The 21,170-nt window shown below is 42.4% G+C and overlaps 1 protein-coding gene across 1 annotated transcript in view; it reads right to left on the bottom strand.

The window, feature by feature from the left end:
- The window catches only part of LOC146782753 (extracellular calcium-sensing receptor-like), a 235,149-nt gene extending 222,990 nt beyond the window's left edge, over nucleotides 1-12,159 (bottom strand). Inside the window, exon 1 of the mRNA XM_085637228.1 lies at nucleotides 12,005-12,159. Within this exon, the coding sequence (XP_085493354.1) occupies nucleotides 12,005-12,159 (155 nt within the window). The remainder of the gene's footprint in view (nucleotides 1-12,004) is intronic.
- Between the last annotated feature and the right edge of the window lie 9,011 nt (nucleotides 12,160-21,170).

Consider the following 21,170-nt stretch of genomic DNA (forward strand, 5'->3'; position numbering starts at 1 on the left):
TGGTCCCAAGAAGACAACTGTGGCGACGGTCTCCTATCCACAATATTATGATAAATGGAGGTTGGCCAGCAGATGGCCATGATGGAGTGCTCCTTGCCAGTGGTGTGGCAGACTGAAATGCTGGATATTAGTTCGCTAACGTCAACACTGCGGCGCTTTCCCACCTGTCCAATTATGAAAACACTGCAGTTCTGGCTGTTCCCTCATGGCTGTGCTCGGATGGCGGGAAGCCGTCAAGGTTCATGCGCTCCAAAGCAACAGAACAGTGGGCATTGGATGGACATAAATACAACGGATTACTGACATATTATTATTACCACAAATATCGACCTACAAAATTATAGACATATTAATATTGTTGGCAAAAAATCAACATCCTATACTTCCTTAAATAATTATTGAAAAATAATATTAACATTATAATATCTATTTTTACACATATATCTAAAACAACAATATCTAATACAACATTATTGTCACTTATCTCTAAGAATAGACTATACCAAAAATATTGAAACCAACGATATCACCAACGAAAATATTGCTAAATTACATAACAATTTACAATCAAATATACCAAAAACACTAATGTTAATTAAAGAAAAATACAAATATATACCCCACAATAATAACTACATTATCTTAACACAATACAAAATGTTCCTAACCAAAATAAATAAATCAAAATATATATCAACATAAAAGTGCTTTCAGTTATAAATTACACATATATGCACCCCACTAAAATATATCACATATTTATAATCACATGTAATATAACTTTTTACATAAACTAAATACATATAATATAAAATAAAATAATCATCTCCAAATGCAGCACCTAAAAATTAATTAATTGGCATGCTCCAAATAAGGAAATAATAGGCAAAATAATTAAAAGGATCCCAAACCAACCAATACTATGAAACTGCACAACAGAATATCTATAAAATAGCTTTACCAATTAAATAAACATAATAAAATCCACAGTAATAGCACTTAAAAACGACCTAACAAATGCCAAAAACTTAAAGAGGAATAATCTCTGCTGGATTTTCCCTGCAACAGAGAAGCCTTCAAAGTATACACCCATACTTTACCTTCTCCAAGTAAGTACAATTCACAATTAAAACAAATAATAAAATAACTTTACTTTTAAGGAACAATTCCTACTGAACAATTACTAACCCACTTTTTACCGTTAATTGTTTTCTACAGATGATTCCATCTTCAAAGAAACTTCATCAAGGAGCAACCAGCAAAAACAACTTAAAAAGTAAGATTATCTACAAAACTACTTTAAAAGGAATAAAACAGCACCAGTTGCAACTCCTATTAACCTAAGCATCCTTAAACATAATGAAATTTGCATTATAAATAATTCTACCTTTTCCCTTCCAACAGAAAAAGGCACCTTTTTCAAGAATATTGGAGAAGAAACTTTAAGTAATTTTCCATTCAAACGAAAACTAACTGTAAATTATTTTAAACACTTAGGTGCCGATTAGGATCCTGGAAAAAATTTCCCCAACTTAATTGAATCTGGACTTTTTTCCGTACAAATGGTAAAAGCGCCGTACAAACTGCCAAGTATGATTCGTATGGGAAAAAGTCCATACGAATCGCATTGGGAAAATTCCCCCACACGTCCTCGGGTCGGGAAAAGTCTCCGACACGTCCCCGGACATTTTTACGTACAAATGGGAAAACGGAAGTCCCAATGCGCAATTACGATCCGTCCCATCCGTCCGATTGTACAACTGCATGGAAAAAAGACCGTCCGGAGCGAACTCCCATAGCATCCATGGAGATGTCTAAACAAGTGCCCAGTACGCGCCGTACCCCCCCCCAGCCCCCGTATGTACGGGGCGTACCCCCGTACCCCCCAGCCCCCCGTATGTACAGAGCGTACCCACCAGCCCCCCGTATGTACGGGGCATACCCCCGTGCCCCCCAGCCCCCCATATGTACGGAGCATATCCCTGTACCCCCCAGCCCCCGTATGTACGGAGCGTACCCCCTGGGGGTCTGCACTGTACATACGGGGGGCTGGGGGGTACGCTCCATACATACGGGGGCTGGGGGGTACAGGGGTACGCCCCGTACATACGGGGGCTGGGGGGGGGTACGGCACGTACTGGGCCCCCTAATCAGCTCGCATCGCCTCGTACTTAGCTTTTCCGGCACTTTTTGGGTGCCGTAAAAATATTCCCATCCGGACTGCAGTCGGTGCGAATCGTAATTGCTGGTACGTAAAAACATGCCTAACTCCGTCCGGACGTCACGTCCGCGGTGTCCCGGATCACATTTGTATGTATTTTTCTGTCGGTTGGTCTTTTTTCCGATTCGTACGGAAATGGTGTTTCCGTACGAATCGTAATTGCATGTTTGTAAAGTTTTACAACCCGGTACGAGTCGGACGGAGAAAACGCTCCGACCCACGGTTTGTACCGGGTTTTTCCAGGATCGTAATCGGCCCCTTATTAATAACAATTTCTTTATATTTATTTAATTACAGTGCATAAAGACATATTGACAGAAGGTGCAAAATGTATAACCTAACAAAAGGGCAAACTTTTACTGTGTTATATGGGATACACGTACAATCAGGAAAAAGCTTCTTCTCAACATATGGATTTGAAATGTTCCAAATATTATTCAAATGCTTTTTATGGGAGCGCAACTATCAGAGAAACTGTAGTAATTAATATTAAGGAACATACCCACTCACCCAATTTAACAGAAGTAGGAGAAGTATTAGAAAATATTACAGCGGAAAGCACAAGCTCCCAAGAACCTACAACCAGATCTAAAAAAGCCACCAACAAAACCCCACCTGCTCCTAAAACATTCAGAGTATGACAATAAAATTCTTGAGAAATGTATAATTAGGTTTGCTACCTCTACAAACGTATTACAAATAGCCCAATGTGAAACATGGATGATGGATGGCACATTCAAAATGTGTCCTAAACCATTCCATCAACTTTATATGTTACATGGTGAATTTCATAAAACTAACTGTTGTATGGATTCTGCCCTGAAACAGATCTATGCTTGGGACCATAGAACATCAGCATGTAGGGACACCATACCACCACACTATCTATGATCCTGATTCCGACGAGCTACAGTGCTTTACTTGCCCTCCTAACCATACCAGAGAAACAAGTGAATTTCCACCTTCAGAACACAACACTCTCAAACCACTCAGGAATCGCAGTAACAGAACACACCCTTTCGCTCGCTCACTCGTACTTGTCCACATAAGATAAACAAGAGACACGAAGGAAGTTTAGAATATTTATTAAAATATCATGCTCTGAAATGCAGTATACGTGCCACAATTAGAAAACAAATTGGTCTGTACGAGATCACTATTTGACCTAGTGAAGAAGCCAGGATTTTACTTAAAGGCCATGTTTTCTGGTCACATGCTTCTCATCGGCTACTGGAAATATCGCCTCCTGGCTCTAGTGTGGCCATAAAAAATCAGGCTTTCAGCATGGCAGTCTCAAAGACCAAATTTAATGCAATTGAGCGTAGCACCTGGAGCATGGCTCAAAAATGCTTCTCAGCAGTTCCCCAAAATACACATGTAAATGTAAGCACATTGGAGAACTTAAGTCACATGATGATATTACTGACTTTCCTTGACCGAACAAACAACATATCTCAAAATAGCCCTGCTCCTCAAATGAGAAAGTGAAAGAAATTAGAAATTAACTTGTCCAAGCTCGAGGTTATAGAAGACATGCACATGGAGTACCACACATATCATGTGTGCTGTATTGCATCTGATGAAGCAGCATGCCTCCAGTTAACAGGATGCTGCTTGTTGGTTATTCACACTGCTGTATGAGGGAAAGAAGAGGCGCAGAGCCCTGGCCTGGCTGTGGCCTGTCAATCAAATGTGACCCAGTCTGGCTGCTGGTGCCAGATTTCCATCCCAAGCTAGGGACAACCTTTAAATCTGAATATCGTAGATATTTACCTGCAGAATATGCAGATGCAGTTGAAAATACAGATCAACTTTTGTTTGCTTTTTCTCCCTGTAGGGAAAATTGTTCACCCTCCACTCAAACAAAATAAAAAAGAGCATTCGATTATACCCAGTTTACTCACTTAAGCCAGGACAGTTTGGCACCAGCGGCGTGTCTCTGAATTAAATGTAAAAACATTTGAAATTTTTGTGAGAACCCACAAAACTTGTGCTTTTTAGGTCTCGCCTACGCAGCGCGCATGCGTTGCTTAGGAGAGACCTTTAATCATCGGCACAGCTTTGCGGCAAAAAACTTGCCATTGTTCCATTGCCTTCAATGGCTATGTGTGCACGTGTGGCGATTCACTTGCGGGAGCGAACGGCTGGCGCCATATGTTATCAATTATTGCGGTGCCAGTCGCTCACTCCCACAATTGAATCACGCAGGCCCCCTCATCTCTCTCCCTGCTGCCGTGCGAGGTGTGCGCGCTTGTGCTTGTTCTGCTTGTATTCACTTTGTTTTCTTTAAATTCGCCTGCACGCTTGCACCTTCAGCCGTTCACTTTGTTTGTTCTCTTTAAACTCGTCTGATCTTCGCCACTTCCAGCCGGTCACTTTGTTTGTTATCTTTAAACTCCCCCGTACTTCGGCACTTTCAGCTGCCCTTTTAGCATTCTGCGCGCTCACCTGGATTAGGTCCCCACACCTGGTGAGCCTTTACGTATGTACCAGCTTCCTTTGTCCTGATGAATGCACTCACTTTCACAGACGAATCTGAGGACTCACGCAGGCGCTTTATTCCGTCTCTTGAACTTTTATCCACACACTCCACTTATTTCAAAGCCAGCATGTTGACCACTGTGCTAATTTTCCTCATAAACTCTCTCATGGCCCTTCATTCATGTGTTTAATTCACTTTTCAGCTAGCTGTATGAGCAACCGTACCTTTGAATGAGGAACCCCCTTTTTGTCACCATTCTGATTCCCTTCACGTGTTTGACCCAGCTTGCTATTTAATACAAGACCGTGCCTTTAAAGGAATTAACTCTGTCACGCACCTTCCTACCAGTATAGTTTAAGGTGCCCATCGCGCTCATGCGCTCAATCCAATCTGTTTAATTATCCACTGCGATACACTGGTTTTGAGCGACGCCTAGACACACAGCTATCACATCTAGCACCTGCCACTACTTGAATACCCCCTGCATTCCACTGCCACATTGTACCACGACATGTCCCTGGTCCTCAACCCCTACAGGCACTTCTCCACCCAGGTGAATGAGCACGATCACTTTGTTTTTTTTTATTTTATTTTATTTTTATTTAGTGCATTTTTATAAAGCGCGGACATTACCCCAAGGTGTCAGAGCGCTGTACAATAGAGCTAGTTACGTTACAAGCGAAAAGGGGTACAAAATAGAACATTAAAAGAAAAACAGGAGACTAAAAATGAAGGGTACACAAAATCCAACACAGCATGAAGGGGTGAGGAATGTACAGGAAAAAATAAAAATTTACAATGAACAGCGAACTTCCAAGAGGGGCCTGAGAATGAAAGTATTAGTTCTGAAAGTGTCTTTGGAAGAGAAGAGATTTGAGATCAGCTTTGAAGATCCGGGTAGAGGAGGTGGCATGGAGCAATGGGGGGAGTGAGTTCCAGATTCTCACCGCATTGCCCGAGAAGGATTGCCCCATCGATCTTTCCCCTTTGAAGATGGGGCGCTCAAGCAGAAGCAAGAGGATCGAGAACCTCCGGACAATTTCAATTTATTTGCCAGGTAATGAGGGGAGGACGTGTGAAAGGCATTGTGTGTGATGCAGGCAGATTTGTAAATAGATCTTGCCACGATCGGAAGTCATCGAAGAGAGGACAGGATAGGAGTGACGTGGTCACTTCGTTTAGACCCTGAACTGAAGCGAGCTGCTGAATGGGGATAGATTTGAGAGGGGAGATGTGGGACTCATATGGGTGTCACCTCTTTAGGCACCTTGTTTGGATATTTCAATTTAGCTGATCTTCAGCCATTTCCACTGCACCTTGCCTATCATGCTGCCCTTTGAGGTGATTCATCAGTCATGAACCAACCCGTCTTGGTCATTAATCACCAACACCAGGACCCCCACATGATTCATTACCTCCATGAATCTGACTTACAGTGGGTCATACTCTGAAGACAGTCAAAGTTACAATAAAACTTTTTCTGGGTAGGTTCTCTACCCCCCATTTTTACCTACCTTAATGGTCCTTTTATTGGTCCAACACACCAATCTAATTCCCCATTTTAATTGTGCAGGCTGTCCCGGTGTTCCTTTCGTCCTGAGGAAGACCCTCCATAACTGCTGGCATTGTGCACACTTTTGGGCTGGAACATCGACTCGCTAGTCACAATCCTGACCCAACTCCCCAGCGGACCAGAGATTCATGTATCCAAGGTTGGATGACATTTGAATGACCTTTTTAACCAGCAATTCTTGTTCTTATCTTGTTCAAAAAGATCACTTGTTTGCACTTTGTCACTTCGGGACCTGCTTTTTTTTTGTTTATTACTTGTGACAGCCCCTTGGTGCCATTTATACAATGTAAAAGAAAACAAGTGATTCTTTTCATTAATATAAATCTTTGATTTATTCATGATTGGTTTGTCTCTGTGTTGTTTTCTTCCCTATTTTTCGCATTAGCGGTTATGACATAAATGTTTGAATAACTGTATCTTTCACTCATGTTTCTTATTCAATAAGAAAAAAAGCAATTCTATACCGGACAGAACCAACATTTCTCCACATCTCCACACCCAGGTTCTTCTGAGGGGCACTGGGTTACCCCATTATACTAGATGTATACTGAGAAAGTAGGTATATATTTCTGCCAGTATAAAAAGCAGTTGCAGATATGTTTTGTAATTTTAATAGAGGAAACTGAGGTTTTCGTTTAGCTATGAATGTTCAGATTTCTAGTTCCTTTAAAACAGATAGTCAGATAATGGTAGCTTTTCTTAAACATGTTATGTGACTGTTAGGTAGGTCATAGAGCTGCAGATGGGGACTGACACACTCATTTACATATTTTGAAAAGAACCAACATTTTCAAGTATCACATGGATAGAAGTAGCAGTTGTGTTATGTGTTGGACCTTGTACTCTTTATTATTTTGATTGAGTTTTTCTGCTAGTACAATGCTGCTACTTTGTACTCCTACAAAAGGCTGAATAGATAGCAATGAAAAGTGAGGTAGGCTGTAAACAGGCCATGGGACAGTCTGGTATGTGCATAAAGGGTATAATGTGCTCTAAAGACTGACTGTGTTATAGAAGGTCATAGAAACTGTTATGTCCCATTAAACTTCCACACCTTAGTAAGAAAGCAAACAGGCAGCGAAGAAGCACTGATATAGACAGGCACAAGTCATATTTATTCACCTCTAATGAAGGCACTTGCACAAACACCAGGAGGCATAAACTGTTCTTGTAGCACATATAACTAACCACTGTAAGGCCTAGAGTAGATAAGTCTCTTCCAAATTCCCAGCAAAGCGGTGCTACAAAGCGGGCTGGTACCCAATCATCTGCATCAGCAGAAGGGGGAGTGCCGGGAGGCGATAATCTAACCATGACCATGAGGAACATAGGGGTACCCAAAGGGAAGGAAGATGGCCAGTGAGAGAGGCGGGCATAAGACCTATGGCGGATATACAACTTGGGGACCAATGAGAATACCTGGACCTCCCAACAGACGCATGCCCATACATCATTATTTTGGTAAAGCATCCAAACTTACACCAGATAAGCTGGAGTCAACATCACAGCTGATGGACAAGGCATTACATTGTCTCACCAAATTCTCCAGAATGGAGTCCAGGTTATATAACCATATTATAATGGCGAGAAGAGTGAAATAGGTTGGTTCAGATATTAAATCTATAGAGGGGGCTGTGTGGTTTTAAACTTTCACTCTCAAAAGTTGGAGTATTTGTTACCAGTGGTGGCTGGTGACATTTGAAAGTGGTAGGGCGTAAACTTTATGTTTGAGTGCACCGTGGCGAGCGAGCGTAGCAAGCACGCCTGAACACCTTAAGGGGGATCGGGGGGTATTCCCCCCGAGAAAAGTTTGAAAAAAGAGTGAGTAAATGGTGCATTTTCATGCAAATTTGAGAAGCAAGAAGGTTATTAAAGCAATTGTGAAAGTGCAGTTATTACATTGATAAAGGGATGTCATATAACAACATGTAGCTAGAAATGTTTCTGAAGCGTAGCCCTGCCAGTGCCACGCACCTCTGAGCAATATACACGCTGTGTGCCAGCAGGGCTTAGCGTCAGAAACATTTCTATTGTTATGTTTTTGAAGCTAGGCCCAGTGCTGGCACTCAGTGTGTATGCTTCTCAGAGGTGCATCACGCGTGGCAGGGCCTGTAGCTTCAGAGTGAGTAACATTTTATACACCAGTCTGCGTTCTTGCTTTATAAACACTAACACTCTTTGTAGTGCAGAGTCACCCTGCACTTCAAAGAGTGTTAGTGTTTAGAGTGGGAAACCACTAGAAACATGACAAATAAACTACATTACAGTATTCATTGCACTCTAGTGCTGTGACAGTGCTCTGACTAGGCCCCTCCGGTCCTGGGTGGTGCCCGCTAGCCCTAAAGAGAGAGTTCAGAACGCTCGGGCAGCATCACATTGCAGCTTTCTTTTAATTACAAAATGGAGGCAGGCACACAGTGACTTGGCTAGTTAGTTCCAGAGTTCTTTGTTTTTATAATTGACTCTTCATGACACCATGTTAAGCTTTTAAGCTTTTATATATGTGAATGCAAACACATGTTGGGTCTAACGTTGGCCTTTTGAAAAGGTAACGAAATAACATCTTTTGAGGTATCCATTTTCCTAAATTAAACCTTTTCATTTAAGGGTAAGTACAGGGCATTATTTCCTCGCAAAGGCTGCTGTGCGAGATTGCAGACTGGTGGCCGAAATAGACTGCACTCCTGCAGGAAAGTGACTCTATCATTTTCCATATTTGTGGAAAAGCCTGGGATGCATATTTTATATCGGCACTGAAGGCAGTGCTTGCATGGCAACTAAAGCATGCCCTTCAGGCTACTTTAAAAATGTTTTGGTTGGACGTCAGGCTCTTGATTTCTGAGTCAAAATGAAAACAGACATAGAACTGAGGCTCTTATTCATTTGAAAGTAACAAAGGGGCAGATTTATGTTGCACTTGCGCCACTTTTGCGCCGCCGTTGCGTCACTTTTGTGACGCAGCAGCGGCGCAAATCCTGCGCCATGGTGTGGGGTATTTACAACGTGATGCATCTGGGAGATGCGTCACGTTGTAAAGCCCTGCGCCACATGTAGGCGTTCCAGGGCAGGTGGGGGCGTTCCGGCGCAGGAACGCCTCCTAAAAGTGGCTGAGTGAAATCTACAAGATTTCACTCAGTCACTTTTAGGCCCATGCTGCGTCAAAACCCTGCGCCTGCTTGGAGCAGGCGTAAGGATTGACGCAGCATTGTACAGATAGGGCCCCCCAGAGCATTGCTGGAGCTGCGTCGCGCTTGCGACGCAACTCCAGCAATGCGCCACTTTTACGGCACAGATGCGTCACGCATCTGTGCCGTTTTTGCCCCATGGTGCGCCGCATTATAAATGCGGCGCATCCATGGTGGCGCAGCTGTGGCGCATAATAACTGGCGCATCCCTGCTGATATGCAGGGATGCGCCAGTTATCATAAATCTGCCCCAAAGTATGTATTTAATTGCATTTATTTTATTTTATTTATGGCATCTTTTAAGAGTGTACTTAGCCCCCATGAGTTGTACACATGAAAAGGTACAATAATAAAATTAGGGTGCACAGAAAGGTCACAAGGTTACCAATGCCACGGATGTCTGCAGTTTAGGTATTAATTATCCAGCGTTCGGTGCTTACGTTTGATAAATGGTGTTGGTGAACTGCTGTTTGTGATACAATTAAAAGCTGTTTAGGGAGACCGTAGCAGAAGCCGTGATCATTCCCCGGTCCAGTAATTCACAAGATCGTTCAAGGCAAGGGAGATCAAAAGTGGAAGGTTCCCTCTCGCAACAAAGATTTTCGGGAAGACATTGCAAACTGAGCCATGGATGTTTGCCACCTTTTCCAAAATAACCACAAAAAGGAGTATGAAAGGACTGTTTGACCTAATGTATACGTGTCGCTAATTTGAGAGCCTCATCAATGCTGACCCCTCCGTTCCATCTGCCAACTGGTTTTCATTTTGTACAAAACAAAGTGGCACTGCCACAGAAGACAACTAAAAGCAAATACCTGTACCGATCTGAAACAAGAGGAAAAGCTAGTATATTTCCACAAGCCAGCAATGCAAGACCCTAGCTCATCCCCGGCCATGTGTGGCAACCCACGAGTGCCCAGCCCCGCTAACCTCCAACCTACCCACCGCCTCTGGTGCAGGAAACCAGGGTTCGAGCCTTGAGGTCGCGTCCACATCATGTGATTCTGGGAAAATCACTTAATCTCCCTGTGCCTGAATGTGTAATGTAAATACGGTGCTATGTAAAGCGCTCCAATACCTTCGGGTCGAGTTTGCGTTATATAATTATGCAACAAAAAAAAACAAAAAAGAGAAAAGACAGGCCATGAGTTGCGCGAGGGCAGTGAGGGGGTCCCCAAATTCCAGCGGGAACATTTGATTAAAAACGACCCCAGCTATTCATCATAACTTTCACCCAGACCTCCCAGCTCGCCCCTCTCTACGCATATTATCCAGACCAGACAGAGTACTCGCACCCCACTCCACCGCCCAAACCCTGGCGTCCTGCCGGCTCCTGGAGTTACAGCCAGTCGCGGTTGCGCGGGGTGTGGGCTGGGGCCGAGGGAGAATAAAAATGTTAAATTTAGAAAAAGAAAACTTACCTGACCGCCTCTGCTCCGCGTTGGCAATGGCGCCTCTTCGAACAGCACTGGAGTGGCAACCCCTCAGCCAATCCTGGCGCTGCTGCAGTGCCAGGATTGGCTTAGGGCACTAGTTACTCTTCGCCCACGGCCTGCCCATTAGGAGACCGAGGGGCTCCTAATGGGCATGCGCAAGCCAGTGGAAACACAAGTGCGCATGACTGGGCACGCTGTGAAAATTCGCCCTCCGTCCCCACTCATGCGCACTTATGCTGCCGCCTGTTGCCCCTGGTCCATCTGACAATCATGTCAGTCAACATGACGCCGGACCGCCCACCCCCTTCAATCTCTGAAGGTGGTGCGCGGTCCGACGTCATGCTGACTGACATGATTGGCAGTTCTCCCTCGGCGTCTCTGAACTTAAGTAAACTAAGTTCAGAGACGCCGAGGGAGCTGTGAGCGCGGGCGCAGGCAGGGGGGGCGGCAACGCCCCAATGGTCGCACCGCGCCTGTTTGTTACACGTGCTGCCTACTGTTCCAAGTCCCCACTCACAGATTTTCGCACTGCCGCTGGGTTTCATTTGTAAACGTCCAGATCAAAGAAGGCACCCTACCATCCCACATGCAAGGCCCCCCCCTTAATGCACCTCAAAATAGTCACCATACTAATTGGCCACTGGAGGGACTGAGAAATAGGTATGCCCCATTAAGTGATCTGGAAGCCTGTGACTGATTCCTCGATCAACCTTTGTCCTAGTCCCCGAATAGCACCCTCCCATGTATGACATCAATTCAGCCAACGAGGTCTGACTGCCCAAGTAGTAATGGGGCGGTCCGAAAGTAGTGCACCGGTGCCCGCATCACCACTGTGGCTACGGCAGTCTATCGGATAACCGTAGTCATAAAAAGGACCATAATGTGTAAATGGGAAAAAAGTAAGCAAAAAATTAAAAGAATAACCATTTTTGTGAAAGTTTTAAAAAGACAGATGTAAGTGATAAAACACAATGGACACACCGGTCAATAATATATTTGAAATAAAACTTTGCTTTCAATTACTTCCATAGATCTATTTGCCTAGGAGGCACATATATAGAATTCCTAAGACTTCAAAAAAGCAAATCATAACATTATTTTACATACCTCCGGCAGTTGATTGGAGCAGGTACTACTGTGAAAGTAATCTTCTCGAATTCTGCTTCATAGTAAAATGGGAAGATACCACCAAGAATGACATCTCCGTCACTGAAGAGACCGCTCACCCCATGGGCTGGAAGGCGACACCCTGACCCCGTCATCTGGGCGTCGCACGGGGCGATCGTGCAGTGCATCAGCAGGTAGAGCAGGACTTTTAAAGGCAGGGAGAGGTTTCGATGTCTTCTCTCTGATCCCCTCTCCATGGTTTGAGGATAGACTTTGACCATTAAAGCAGAGAGGGTTGGATCCATAGCCAGAGAAAAAAAAAATCTCTAAATTCCGAAAGGAACAATGTCTGTAAAATCACAGATTACCATGGCGTGCTGACTATGGGTCTCTTTGTTTGGGCAGATAATATGTCTGTGCCACACAATTATTATTATTTTTTTTTTCACAATTTCTCAATTTCAGCTGGCGGAAATCTGAAGTCGAGTTTGGGAGTCCTGTGTTCACTGCTGAAATCAAGACATTTGGCCACAGATAGGCTAGAGTAAGATGAATTTAAGCAGGATTCCTAATCGAGTAGCAGGAAGAAAGAAACGGTGTGATATAATTTCTTTTTATCCAGCTGATTCGTAAAAATGTGTCACACTAGCATCTGCTCTGTAATGCTGAATGTCGACAGGGAGATGGGCAGGCCTGGTACCCTACTCTTTCCTAACTCACCGAAACGGGCTGAATTATGCTATATAGACCTGGCAGTTAAGAAATGAAATGACCTTATATTCTTAAAAAAAAAAAAATGTCTAACAACACAGAGAAATAGAATTAACAACAAAGAGGCCTGGTGCGATGTTTTCCCTTCCGTTTTGTTGAGGTGTCATTGTGGCCACTAACAAGGGAGTGAGGCGAGGTTGCCTTAATATATCCTCAGCTCCCATAGTGCAGGGAGGGGGTGGGCGAGAACAAGTAACCACCTGCCTTCATTTAGTGAATCACTTATCTAAGTGCTAATTGACTTGATGACTTGAATCCATCAGGGAATACAGCCCGCATGGGATTAGTGCATGTTTTCTATCTATATTTGTGAACAGATGTATCAAGTCCTTGAGAACTTGCAATGGGTCAAACAGCTTCTTGCAACAGTACAAAGCGACTTTTCAGTGTGAAAATGCCCTTTCCAAGCACGAACCAACCATAGGTACTGGCATTGCACTGGAACATAATGCAATAATGGTGGTCTGCTGCAGACCCAACACAAGGTTTTCATGAAGGTATATAGTGAATCAGATTCAACATTTTAAAAAATTCAATATTCAGGAATATGCAATTGTTTGGTAAAAAAAAATCTTGCAAGTCTAAACCCAAAGTGGATGCAATGAACGTGCCCTATATGAACTCATCCAAGAATTTAAGACAAGTACTCACTGTGGTTGCACCCCATGTGAGAGACGAGTCACAGGCCCTGATTTTAGTTTTGGTAGGGGGCCATGTAAGGCTGTGGTGGTGGAGGCCCTGTCTCTACCATGCCAGCCACCACTGGCCCACCAAACTTAAAGTTTTCCCTCAGGTGACAAAAAAAAGCTGTAATGACAGATCCTTCATACTATGCCAGCTTGGCAGATGAAAAGCACAGGTTTGTCTTAAAAAAGAACAAACAATCCAGATATATAATTTAACATAATGTGAGGTGGACTTCTAGAGCGCCGCTGTCGCCCGCAAGGGTATCCAGGCAGATATGCCGAGAGCTGCTAGCAGTTTTTACAAGTACATGGGGAACTTTTGAGCCTTTTTCTTGTCCATGATCCCCAAGATGTACATGGCAGTCTATAGGAGCAATGCTGGCAGGCGCGGTGTCATACGGGTCGCCCTAAACAGGGCGGCTCCTCTTCCAGCTGTTCCATATAATACTCATGAGGGACTGACCTCTACTTAAGTTGAATTCTCCCATTTAGGATATTTTTGGTAACAGGCTATCAAGGAGAGTTGAAAGGAGTGGGGTGAAATGGGGGAAGAGGAGAACAGGATAATAACTGCACCATTCCAACATGAATAGTTTGATTGTGATAACAACTATGGTTCTTATGAGTAGAACACTCCCACTAAGATTAAATCTGACTATGTTCTATCCTAGTCTGGAATATTCATAAGTGCAACTCTTTCTCATCATCACATGCCTTCAAACTAGTTTTGGAGGAATATTCGATATTGATCTTGTAGGAAACGGTGTTGCAGGAGAGCCCTTCTGTTTATAGATTTGTCAGTATTGCAAATAATGCTACGTCTTCAAGTTTTGGGTGATCACTGGATGGTCAGTTGACATTAGTATCTGTGCCTTTTTGTAAAGAAAAAAAAGTGGTACTATTGGACACAGCCAGTACTTGGCTCCTGGCCTGCTCTATTACTTCTTTTAAGAAACAAAGAGTATCGAATTCATCATTTTGTCGAAATGTGCATATTTCTTCCAATAGCAACATGTTTGATACTGAACTAAAAATATTAACGAGATATATCTAACCTATGCTGTCGCTTTTCTTCAGCCCTGTTTTTTTTTTTTTTTTTAAAGTATATTTATTGGCATTTTCAATTTTTGCAATACAAGTCTTATAAAATAGGAATATTTAAAACCGTCCTAAGTACAATTATTTCTTCAGCCTTGTTTATAACAGCTGGTGAATTTAATTTAAAAATGTTGCTTGAATGGCTTCTTAGAAGAGAAAATGAGAAGATATAATAATAATCCACATTTTTAAAGCGGGACCAATCACCCGTAGGGGTCTCTAGGCACTGGGGGCCGTCGGGAAGATATGGGGCCATATGTAGGTAAAACCTGTTTTGCGATTCTCAAATTGCAATTTTTAGGGAATCGCAATTAGAGAATTGCAAAACGCAAAATATTTTGCGATTCCCACCTATTCCTTATTTGCGAATGACAAATTGAGATTAGCAAATAAGGAATACCTTGCCATTCATTCCTATGGGCTAGAAGGCCCATAGGAATGAATAGGAAGACATTCTCAATTTGCGATTCTCAATTAGAGAATCGCAAATTGAGAATGCAATTTCAAGGTTGCAAGGGTGTCAATAGGAAACCCTTTTGCACCCCTGAAATAAACATGTGTGCACATGTGGTGCACATACATGCGCTAAGGGCATGTATGTGCGCCACATGGCACTTTGAAAAATGCAAAAAAGTGCATTTTTCAAAGAATTCGCAAATTACCACCAACCTGAAGTTGGTGGTAATTTGCGATTCCTTAAGCCAAAATCGCACAACTTGGGTGCTTCCTACATTGCATTGAAGGAATCGCAATTTGGGATTCCTTAAATGCATTAGCAAAATTTGCGATTCCTTATTTTGCATGTGGGTTTTTGTGTGCTGCATAGCACACTGCCCAAATTGCGATCGCAAACGCTGAAATTTGGCGAATTTTAGCATTTGCGATCGCAATTTGGCTTCCTACATATGGCCCTTAGTAAGCTATTGCCCAGAGTCACATGGTGCTGGTCTACTCTGCCACCGCTCTGTTGAAAGCAACCAGATTTTAGTAACACTAATACAACATAATTTGATTAATCTAAATGGGCCTTTAAAGATTAACAGCCATGTGGCCACCACGTTAAAATAGGGCAGCGAGCTCATTCCAATCAAGTATGTATCCACATCCTGTGAGACCTTTGGTTCTGTTGATAATTTTGAGGTGATTGACAAAAGAGTAACTGAACATCTGATTCTGGAAAATGCACTTAGAGGAAAGCATTTTAAAAGCTCAGAGTCGAACCTCAATCTATGCTTAAACTATACTCATAGAATGAGTGTCTCGATTACTGATGACATTCTGCAATAATTCTTTTAGACAAAAAACGAAAAGAATCTGTTTGATAAGGCCCAGATCCTTATTGAGAGGTATAACAAGCTGACTGAGAGAGCAGTGCCTCTCCTGAAAGTGAATCATGAGGTAAACTCTTGAGGATGTGTCAGGAATGGTGACTTCATGAAGGAAAGGTATGAAAAGGAGTGTAAAGACCTACAAAAGTTCTTAGACTATAATGCAGAGCCAGTAAAGGTGGGGATGAAAATGTGAGTTTGGAAATTAAAGCTCTTCAGAATAAGTACCAAACGTTGCAGGGCAATAAAAAGACAACATTTCATTAATACGACTGGAATATTATGCACAAAGTAATTTATAAAAATAACTGCAAACTCTTCTGGCGATTGGTAATCAGTGATTTCATAATATCTCCCTCAAGAAGAGGTCTCAGTAACTGAAACTCAATGGATAGAATTTATTACGCATCTATACAACACTGGTGTTGAAACTAGCACTGACTGTTTTCACACCTCTGTTAATCAATTAACCTTTTTCTAGGGTATTGCGATAATTTCCTAAATATTCAGTAATATGAAACTGTCAGAAGCAATGAGGGCCTGATAATCTGCCAGCATAATATTTAAGGCTGATTCCTTATAGTGGGCTGACGGACGTAGTTCCTTTTTAGGTCTCAGCTAAGTAGCGCATGCGCTTTCTCGAAGAGACATGTTGTATATACTTAGTGGGCTTCAGCCCTCCCAAAGGCTTCCCTTTTGCTGGCTCCATCATCGCTCTCCTATTCTTTCTCCCCATTTGTCGATGGCATGCATGAGTCATCTTCCTGTGTTTAGCCCTCCCACCAAGAGCATGGACCAATTACTGATATCCATACACTGCTCCCATTTTATCAACTGTTTTAGGAACTACTTTTTTATTTGAAGTTGAGCTCTTCACACGAGCACTCATTTGTTCACTGTCTCCGAGTGCTATTTCTGCAAACAGGCCTGTAAATTTCGTACTTATCTTGTGACATTTGCTGTGCATTCAAAGACCAAGATCAAATGTTAGACACGGTTTTCCAAGGATGCCTGTTCTGTACCCCAACCCTAACTCTCTCCCGCTGCACTGCTTGACGCTAACACCCATCCTCATCCTGCTTGCCGCCTAGGTCCATCATTGCTTGGTGTTATTGTCTGTCACTCTTTCCGTCTCCTCCCCTCTGAGTCCCGTGTTCATGTTCATTGGCTCTTTCCTTTTTCTCTTTTCATAAACGGGCAGTGCAAAATGACTTCTGCCCTGGTTGTGAGGCTTCCTCTTTCAATTCATTTTGTGCCTCATAGTATGAGTTCTTGCTCACACCAGTTTCCAGAGTTAGGAGTTAGGAGTGACAGCTTTGTGGAGAAGTGTGGCTCAGGGGTTAGAGGCGGCAGACCCGGAAGCTGAGATCGGTCCTGGACCAGGGTTCAATTCCCCGCCTCGGCGGGTCTTGGGCTAAAAAAAAAGAAAAAATTCCACGGACTTGATAATTCTCGCCCCGGTGCCTCCTCGACTCACGGGTTCACACTCTGCGACTCTGGGCAATAGCTTGCTTAATCTCCACAACGGCCCCTCGCGGCGGGATGCCTGACTTTCACCTTGTGGATACCCTGCTATCTCACAGGGGAATACCAGGACGGGTTCCCTAAGCAAGCGCCGGGAAACCCACTGCGGGTAGCTGTGCGCTATATAAGCTCAATTACATTTACATTTACATTTATTCTTTCTGGTTCATGGTCAGTGAAAATTACCAGTGTGAAGGGGATTGCAGAATTAGGTATGGAGAGGGACTTTCGGTGGGTCTTCTGTCTTTCCATTGAATCAAAAGAGGGAGAAAGAAGCAGAGATCCAATAGATCCATTCGGCTTCCATTAATGAGGAACAGCTGTGGGAGCCTCAAAAAATATACAGTACCCATATGAAAAGAGAAACTATCTCCACATTGGGTAAGATACACCTACAAACTCTGGAATTCATTTCTGCTGGACTATAGTTACTACACCGACACATTCTTATATTTCAGAACACCTTTTTACTGGAGTATAGTCACCACATCAACCATCAAGGACACATCTCCCTCTGCACGTTTATAAACACAAACAGCACTAAGGATACAGCTATCAGAATGGAGGGTAACCAAGAACTTACCTGCACAGATGAAGAGATCAACGCAATCCTCTCAGGTCCGTCTCTATTACAAGAAACCAAACTCACCCAGACTCTTGCTCAAACTAACGAATGGGAAGTTCTCACAGAGAGTAAGAAAAAACAAGTCAAAACCGCTATATATGGCCTCATAATGATGGATTATCTCTGAGCAGCACCAAAAGGCCTGTGGGTTCACAATGATCTCATATTTAGAAAAGACTGGACAGCCATATCCTGGAAGTGAACGAGAGACTACTAATGATAAAAACTGCTACCAGATTATCAGAGGCACTGACTATTTAAATAAAAGTCAGTGATGCCAAATTAAAGACAACATTACACATCTCACTCTTCAAAAAATACTGGATGAAATATACAAGGAAATGAAGGACTGTATTACAAAATTAGGGAAAGACCTAAAACAATTCTCTCAAGAGAAAATGTACCCTTACATCAAGGAGGATTACATCCCATCAGAGGTACCTAGCGACAATGAATCTTCAGTCTGAAATTCCTCAGACAACACTGAAAGGAGCAGCGCTGAAGCACAATACTAATGCTGTAATAGGGGACAAAACAAATGCCCAACACAAAGATGGCAACAAACTGGAGAACATCACATTTTGGAGAACTTCAGCCACCAAGGTTCCAACCATTCGCACCTCAATTTACAAGATGGATGAACCCTTACTTGCAATGACCACCACCTTCCCCCACTTTCCAGACAACAAGACTGTCCTTTTTAGGAAGAGGCCCAAACCAGCGCTGGGGAGGAAGGATAGGAGTGAGCTAGAACAAGCCAGACCGACAAGTTCTAACCCAGAGTATGTCGAAAGACCAGTATCCAGCACAACAAATTGTTAATAGTAAACCTCACAAATCTTACCCTCACCACTGACCAACAGAGAGTTCTTAAGAAAGGACTACGATTTGTACCCACTGCATCATTTGACCAATTCAAACTCCATTACAAACTAGCAGAGTTCTGCTTCAAGATAAAGGAAATACTTTTTTCAAAGACAAAGATAACGACACCACAGACGGCCACACATACCTAAGAAAAAATCCACCTTTTGCACACCGAACAACTCAATACCAGTAGAATCTCTGAAAGAAAGAACAAAAAAACCACACATGAACATGACTAAAAATTAACAACGAGCCCCTGATGAACTTGAAATAAATAATGAATAAATGAAATAAAACCAGCTGACAAAGAAGGAGGGATTGTCCTACTGACAATTGAAAACTACCACACACAATGTTCAGACCTCCTATCTGATGAAAAGTACTATAACATTCTCACTCAAGACTCAACACTGAAACTGAAATAAACCATAGAAATAATGGTAGTGGACACCAAAACCAATTTCTGGATATCCAAAAATGAAACAGACTTCTTAAGATACCACCTCCAAGATGCCCTATCATCTCCTTAATAGGCTCTATACTGGAACCATTTTCTCAGTTCCTGGACCATTACCTGAGACCATTGGTTCAAAACACCCCTACGTATCTAATAGATATGTGAGATCTTCTGAATCAGCTAAAGTCTCAAGCTTACTAAGGAGGGATTACATGCATGGTAGGACTTGACAAGTCTCTACATGAGCCTACCCCAGGAAGCTACCTTACAAACCATTGAAGATGTCCTTTTCAAACAACAATGGCCAAACAACGCCCTAAGACATTTCATCCAGGAATGTTGCCATTTAGCCTTAACAGAAACCGTTTTTGAATACGAAGGCAAAATGTATATCTACAAACAAATGGAACAACAATGGGAAGCACTTTCGCCCCGAGCATAGCAGGCCTCTACGCCAGCACCTTCAAAGAAAAACAAATCCTAAACTACACCAATCCATTCTGAACCAACATCCTAATCTAGAAACGTTATATAGACAATGTGCTGATGATTTGGAAAGGAACGCCAGACACGCTTCCAGAATTTCATGAACGGATAAATACATGAGATGAATTTCTGAAGTTCACCTACACAGCAAAGGAGAAGAAACTGGACATCACCATCTATGTAGAGAACAACAACATCCATACCAAAACGTTCTACAAACCAACTGCCAAACACAATCTACTATCATTCAATAGTTTCCACCCCATCCTCTGAGAGAAAAACTCCCATACATCCAATTTTAACACATGACAGAACTGCAACAACATAAATTACTGCAAAGAACAAGCCAAAGATCAGTGCAATAACTTAAAAGAAAGAGATTACCCTGACAAAATGATCCAAAAATGCCAAAAAAGAGACAGGAACTAAAACCGGGGTAACCTCTAGGAAACCAAAAGCAGAGAGAAGAATACAGTTGTGCCTACCTGCGTACCACCATACAGTACAGCCTCCAACATAGTGAAAAAAAAAAACAACAAGCATTGTCGTATCTTGACATCTGGAACACTCAGATAGCCAAAACTCAGATTTGCCAATAAAAGAACCAAGAACATTCTACTACTTGACACTAGACCACCAATCAATCAATCAAATTAAGCTTTATTCGATTTAAAAAATAAATCATTAAAGCAGAGCTTAATATTATACACTTCCAATATGGTACATAGCAATATTTAAAAAGAAGAAAGAACCAAAATTCCAAATACAAGTAAAAAAGATACAGCGATCTTTAGAAAATGTCATTACATAGAATTTGCGGGAGATACTATCTTGGCTGCATCAACATGAATCACTATCGCATAGAATTCCTAAATCTGATAACATATTTAAAAATAGTACAATGGGTTGCATAATCATTTCATTCTCCAAAATGTTTAATTTAATGTATCCAGCATGACATTGTCTTACACCTAAAACTTTTAAAATAGGGATTATAAACCTTTTTCTTGGGACTGAGAAAATTTGCAGAATAAGACCGTATGCAGAGTTGACTGGCGCGATGTATCATCGCATGGGCATAAGGCCAGATCTCTTGACCAGTAATTAGTAGTTGGATGGCTGACCAGCCTATGCAGAATATCCAAACAAAAGCAGGTCAAGCGCATTTGATCAAAACAACCCTGGACATGAACCAAATATGGCTGAATTTCTGAGCATGTTAGCATAAGCTGGATATCCATTACAGTGGTTTTTCCGCTTTCTTTAGACCATCTCTTGTCTTGTAAATAAGCCAGACAATCTGCTTTCAGTACCTTTTTGGGGA

Source organism: Triturus cristatus, chromosome 12, assembly GCF_964204655.1.
Source record: "Triturus cristatus chromosome 12, aTriCri1.1, whole genome shotgun sequence".
Classification (NCBI taxonomy): domain Eukaryota; kingdom Metazoa; phylum Chordata; class Amphibia; order Caudata; family Salamandridae; genus Triturus; species Triturus cristatus.